Genomic DNA, 6,703 nt, shown 5'->3' with positions numbered 1-6,703 from the left:
ATATATCAAGAAAGATTTTATCAAAAAAATTTCAAGAATGACATACAGAATAATCACCCTTAGATTTTATCAAAAAATTGTCCTGAAATTAATGTTAGCCAATAAAATCTCAACCTGGCCGGAAATTATGGGGTTATGGGTGTTATGTATTTTTTCTTATTAAAGGTTAATAAATGAGACTAAAATCTAAGTATGATTATTGTGTCATGTCATTCTTGAATCTTTTTTGATAAAATCATTCATGATATCTATCATTTTTCAAAAAGAAAAATAGATGAATAAAATGCACTGTAAAAGTTTAGGTGAGATACATGCACTTTAAATTATAGATGATTAAACTTAAGAAAATGTTAACTTATGCCCTTAAAGCATAAGTTAAGAATCAAATATAGAAATAATTTATTGAAATGTGTCATTACATTTAATCTGTAACTTTTTTATAAATTGAATGCACAAAATTTTAGAAAATATTTCTTCTTTTGAATTTTTTAACATGTGCCCCATGTACAAATTAACATTACCCCTTAAACTTATGATTTTTAAAGGCATCTCTCCTAAACTTTATTGAATATTTTTTTTCTCACAATTAGAGACATTCTATAAGAAGAAAAGATAGGGTGAAATTTGTCATCAAAACAATAAACCATGTCGATATCTTTGTTTTTATTTGACATGAATCAATTAGAACGATATTGGTCATTGATAATTGCTTTACTTGTTTCTCAATTCACAAGCCAATTCCACTCACGCTTCTCTCTTATGTTTCCATCATAGTGGAATGATTGGATCCCATTTTTATGTTTCCACTATAGTGGAATAAGTGGATCCCCTTTAAATTTAAACAATTTTATGTCTATACTCTCGTGTGTGTATACATGATTTTGCTATAAGACACATTTTATGAAGGTGTCTTTTAACAAAGTTATAACTAAAAAGTAAAAATCACATCTTGAGGTATGAGTTGCTAAAAGAAACCTCATGAGTGGCTTCTAGCAAAACCTATATATATATATATAGGAGGGATATATTGACTCCAAGAGTAAGTCTAAAGAGTTACTCCACATCCTCACCCTTCAATTTATCTTGATGCTTATTAATAATCATGTGACCTCATTTACCTTAACCAATCTCACCACATTAATTACAATTTTCATCATTTGACTCCACCAATATTTACCTTTTATAAACACAACTAATTTTATTTTTTTTGAGGGAATAAACACAACTAATTTTTGGTAAGTTGGTAAAGAAAATATAGTCCCTAATTATTTTTTACAACCTCCTCTCATCTGCAACTTGTTCATAAAAAATTCCAAAAGAAACTTCGTTGCAACTATTTCACGATTCACAATGCAAATTACATATATTTTTATTAATACCTATTAGTATGTAATTTTTGGAATGTGTTGATGCTTCCATATGTGTTTTCTTTTGTTTGAATTATCCATACGTGCTTTTTAGAAATGATTATTGTTGGTTTATTCTTTTTGAAGATTGATCAGTGGACTTTTATGTTGCTAACCCTAGTTTTTAATTAAATTTAACCATGCCTTTGAATTTGAGTTAGACATATCTTTTGTCTATTTATCGTGGAGATGCAAAGCCTTGGATTTAATTTGTTGACATGATTTAATTTTTGAAATGGTGGTAACAATATAGTAATGTAAGGTTAAGCGTTGAAAAAAAAAACTCATGTGATTATTGATATTTATTGAATAAAAAAGAAAATCATAATTTTATTTTTTAGGTAAAAAAGGAAATCATAATTAATATTCTAAAAATAATTGGGTAGATAGATGAGATCATATGATTATTAATAACATATAAATCTTGTCCATTAAATTTAGATAAAATGGAGAGTGAGGATGTAGAGTAACTCTTTAGACTTACTCTTGGAGTCAATATATCCCTCCTCATATATATATATAGTTTTCATTCTCTCCTCTCCTCTCTATTTTCTTTAGTCAAACACATTTTTTAACAATCTTTTTAATATTATATTATCTTATTTTATTCATGATAACACTTTGAGCATAAATCTCACATAAATTGTACTCGATGACTTTAGCCAGCCCATCTCTTCATTAAATTAAATAGTGTGAACATACACCGATTTTCTCAATATGCCGTGTGCATGACATTATCTGTCGACCCATAAGTCATAGACGGGAATATTGAATGTTCAAAGCTAGAAGAAAAAAATATCTTACATAAAGTTGACAAAATTAATTCATAAATCTTTTAATTTCTTTATGATAACAAATTTATCATTCATTTCTATAATGGTTTTAAGCAAGTGCAAAAATTTGATCTCAGTTTTGAATTTCATCACATCATTACTATGTTGTTCTCTTTTTGTTCATGTTGTTGCCACACAACAAATCATCAAAGACTCCGAAACTTTAAGCTCAAATAGTGGAAATTTCACCTTAGGATTTTTCACCCCTCAAAATTCCACAAATCGCTATGTAGGAATTTGGTGCAAAACTCAACTCTTTGTTGTATGGGTTGCCAACAGAAACCAACCATTGATCAATGATTCTTCTGGAGTTCTTGAAATATCCAATGATAACAATATTGTTCTTTTGAATGGAAAGAAAAATGTTGTTTGGTCAACAAATTTGAACAATGTTTCAACAAGCAATTCTAGTGTCACACTTTCAGATTATGGAAACCTTATCTTGTTTGAAACAACAACAGAAAAAACCATATGGCAGAGTTCCGATCATCCTACAAATTCAATATTACCAAGCCTGACATTTACAAGCAACATGACACTCACATCGTGGAAAACATCTAATGATCCGTCCAACGGAAGCTTCACTTTAGGCATCGAACGGTTGAATATGCCAGAAGTTTTTATTAGGAAAGAAAATCGGCCATATTGGCGGAGTGGTCCTTGGAACAATCAAATATTTATAGGGATAGAAGACATGTCAGCTCTTTATCTTAATGGTTTTCATTTCCAGAAAGATAGAACGGGAGGAACTCTTGATTTAGTCTTCAGAGCAGACGACTATGGACTTGTGATGTATGTTGTTAATTCGACAGGTCAAATGAATGAAAAATCTTGGAGTATTGAGAACGAGGAATGGATGGATACATGGACTAATCAAAGATCGGATTGTGATCTTTATGGTTTTTGTGGTTCATTTGGAATTTGTAATTCAAAAGGGTCGCCAATTTGTAGGTGTTTGGAAGGGTTTGAACCAAGAAACAATCAAGAGTGGAATAGACAAAATTGGACTAATGGATGTGTTAGGAAGACGCCGTTGCAGTGTGAAAGTGCCAACAATCAAAATAAGAGCGCAAATGGTAATGACGCAGATAGTTTTATGAAATTGACTCTGGTAAAAGTACCTGATTTTGCAGAATTGTTATCTGTTGAACAAGATGAATGCGAAAACCAGTGTTTGATGAATTGCTCTTGCACTGCATATTCATATGTAGCTGATATTGGTTGTATGTCTTGGAATAGAAATCTAATCGATATTCAACAATTCGAAACTGGAGGAACTGATCTATACATTCGTGTACCATCATCAGGTATAATTTTTAGCTAGACAAACGTATATTAGTTGTTATGTTAGTATTTTTCTCCTTCACCAGGTATTATTGACGAAAAATTTGAATCCGGTCCTTTAACTTGATCATATATATTTTTTGTTTGGACATAAATTCTTCGGTTATAAGTTTTTATTATCCCTTAATTACAGATAAAGGGAACAAAGGAACAGTTATCATTACAGTTTCAGTACTAGTCGGAATTATTATAATCGCCACTGGGGCATATTTCATATGGATAAAGGTTTCAAAGCCAGGTAAGTACCATTGTTGTTGATCTAAGTTTTTCAAATATGCTATTTTACTGGTATGCTTGGTGTTTGTGCAACTCTTTCTAAACTGTGATACTTTAATGTTCAGTGAGAAATAAGAAGAAGCATAGAATTTTTCAATTCAACAAAATTGAAAAAGATGAAGAATACAAAACTGACAATGTAATTGGAGAACTGTCACAAGCAAAGCTACAAGAGCTATTACTATATAGTTTTGAAAAGCTTGCAATTGCCACAAACAACTTCCATTTATCCAACAAACTTGGACAAGGAGGTTTTGGTCCTGTATACAAGGTATGTAAAATCAAGCAAAGTTAATCGTGTTTGAAGTCATTAGTTGTCTAATTTTTTTCTTCTGATGTTTTATTCTAGGGAATACTTCAAGATGGTAAGGAAATAGCGGTTAAGAGACTTTCGAGATCATCCGGACAAGGGTTAGAAGAATTCATGAATGAAGTCGTAGTGATTTCTAAGCTTCAGCACCGCAATCTTGTAAGACTTGTAGGCTGCTGCATTGAAGGAAACGAAAAGATGTTGATGTACGAGTTCATGCCAAATAGCAGTCTGGATGCATATGTTTTTGGTTAGTTCTTTCGAAAACTTTCATAGATTATTTATTAACGATCTGTAATTTATTTTTCAAACACAGGTTTTCTAGAAAGTAATCTAGGTAGAAGATTTAGATGCATATTCAGATAAGTTCGAAATAATATGTTAAGACGATTTTTAACCTTTATAGATCCATCAAGAAATAAACTTCTGGATTGGGAGAAACGGTTTAGTATAATAGAAGGAATAGCTCGTGGATTGCTTTATCTGCATAGAGATTCCAGGCTAAAAATCATACATAGAGATATGAAAGCAAGTAATATCTTGCTAGACGAGAACCTGAATCCAAAAATATCTGACTTTGGTATGGCCAGAATCTTTGGAGTGAGTGAAGATCATGCCAATACTCAAAGGGTTGTCGGAACATAGTAAGTTTAATTTACCTTCTTGATTATCCATTGTTATATATGAACATACTCGAAGAGTCAATTATTATATTTCAATGCAGTGGTTATATGGCTCCAGAGTATGCAATGCAAGGAGTATTTTCGGATAAATCAGACGTCTTCAGCTTTGGAGTTTTGCTAATAGAGATTGTTAGTGGAAGACGAAACTCAAGCTTTTATGAACATGAAAATTCTCTGACTCTCTTAGGATTTGTAAGTCTATACATACAAGTAGATATATTGAAATAATAGAATTTTTGTAGACTTGTTTTTCTAATAACACTTCAACTTGATTTTTGTTTCATTTTAGGCTTGGATTCAATGGAAGGAAGACAATATTTTATCTTTGATAGAACCAGAAATATATGATCATAGTCATCATAGGAGTATTTCGAGATGCATACATATAGGACTGTTATGTGTACAAGAATCAGCTGCGGACAGACCAACTATGGCTGCAGTGATTTCTATGCTTAACAGTGAAATTATGGACATTCCTCCTGCAAGGGAACCTGCATTCCTACTGAGACAGAATATGTTGAATACAGTTCCTTCTGAAGAAAGAAACGAATTTTACTCCAATAATGCTTTGAGTATCACAGACATTCATGGAAGATAAAAAAATATTGAAGCTTTGTGTAAATGATTATTCATAGGCAATTATTGATATTGCTTGAACTTTGTATAACAGAGAAGAATTACTTGATTCATTGTTCTTGAAAAAACTTTTGTTATTGATGTTATTAGAACTATATGAATGCTTTGTTCTTTGTATCTTTTACAACATTTTTTAAATTGTGTATAAATCCACTGAGTTATTGTTTTTAGAGAATGTGTAAACAATTTGAAACTGCTATTATTTCTTCAAAGTTGCACCGGATACAGTGGATCTCTCATCATCCTTCAATAATCGCTCTGTTGTGCAAGCTGAGACGAAAATCCTGCCACTCTAAATGCTATTGAAATGAACAATTGAAATACAAATGTCAAGGTAAAACTCTTTAAATAGCTCAAGCCAATAGCTGAACGTTCAAGATCGGAGTTAATCACACTTTTATCAACATACTCTTGCAAGAGCCCTTAAAATGACACGAGAGGGATCTGTAAATGACTTAATGGCCACACGACCTTTTAAAATTCTCCCCTAAATTTGTATTGTAATCTTCGCATCTTGTGTGCCTGGACTTTCCTTCAATAAGCAACTTAAGGCTTCTCCTTGTCTCGCTACTTCCTTACCCCTATCGCCATATACCTTCATATTTGGGTATGTGTTACGAAACCTTGTAAATCACAGTAGAAACACATATTTCTGGAGTGCGTCTTCTCTGCGTTGTAGCACCTGCACACGACCAATAACTGAAGAAGGATGAGAAGTATTGGCCGCTAATGTCCCATTGCATTTTTATGGGTATGGAAGCAGAGACGACCCGAGAATTTTGAGCAGTGTACACCATATATTTTTTGGTTTCCATGAGCTTTATAAAAAGATCGCTAATCCCCCCGACTCTAAATATTCACAGTTAGAGCATACATCTAAAAAATAGTTTTCAAGCTCTCAAAAATGAGAATTGTTTTCCTCTTCTTAGGAAAAAAGGATGGGTTATTTCTTGCTTTCTATTTCCATTTTCCTCTCGCACGTTCTTTTATTTGGCTATGAATGAGTTATGATTAGTATTGATGCCAACATTTTGAAACCCAACTGTCTATAGAAAAGTTTTAGTTGCTTATTTATGTTTTTGAATTTTCATAAAGCTCACTTCCAGCAGCAGTTTGCTAACATTTTCTTAAGTCCAATTGCCTTATGTCAAATCAGTAACTCGATAATACAAGACGGATACTCCACAATGGCTCAGCAACTAGTATGAGAGTTAT

The 6,703-nt window shown here is 32.1% G+C and overlaps 1 protein-coding gene across 1 annotated transcript; it reads left to right on the top strand.

The window, feature by feature from the left end:
- Positions 1-2,227: 2,227 nt before the first annotated feature.
- On the top strand, positions 2,228-5,605 carry LOC25498315 (G-type lectin S-receptor-like serine/threonine-protein kinase At1g11300). Its single transcript, XM_013593200.3, has 7 exons — positions 2,228-3,546; positions 3,717-3,821; positions 3,925-4,130; positions 4,209-4,419; positions 4,576-4,813; positions 4,894-5,044; positions 5,142-5,605. Exons 1-7 carry the CDS (start codon positions 2,253-2,255, stop codon positions 5,448-5,450), a joined length of 2,514 nt encoding a protein of 837 aa, XP_013448654.2. The 5' UTR covers positions 2,228-2,252; the 3' UTR covers positions 5,451-5,605.
- Positions 5,606-6,703: the final 1,098 nt, after the last annotated feature.

The sequence above is a fragment of the Medicago truncatula genome, chromosome 7, assembly GCF_003473485.1.
Source record: "Medicago truncatula cultivar Jemalong A17 chromosome 7, MtrunA17r5.0-ANR, whole genome shotgun sequence".
Classification (NCBI taxonomy): Eukaryota; Viridiplantae; Streptophyta; class Magnoliopsida; order Fabales; family Fabaceae; genus Medicago; species Medicago truncatula.
Note: the sequence above shows the minus strand (reverse complement) of the source record. Positions and strands in the feature narration are given on the sequence as shown.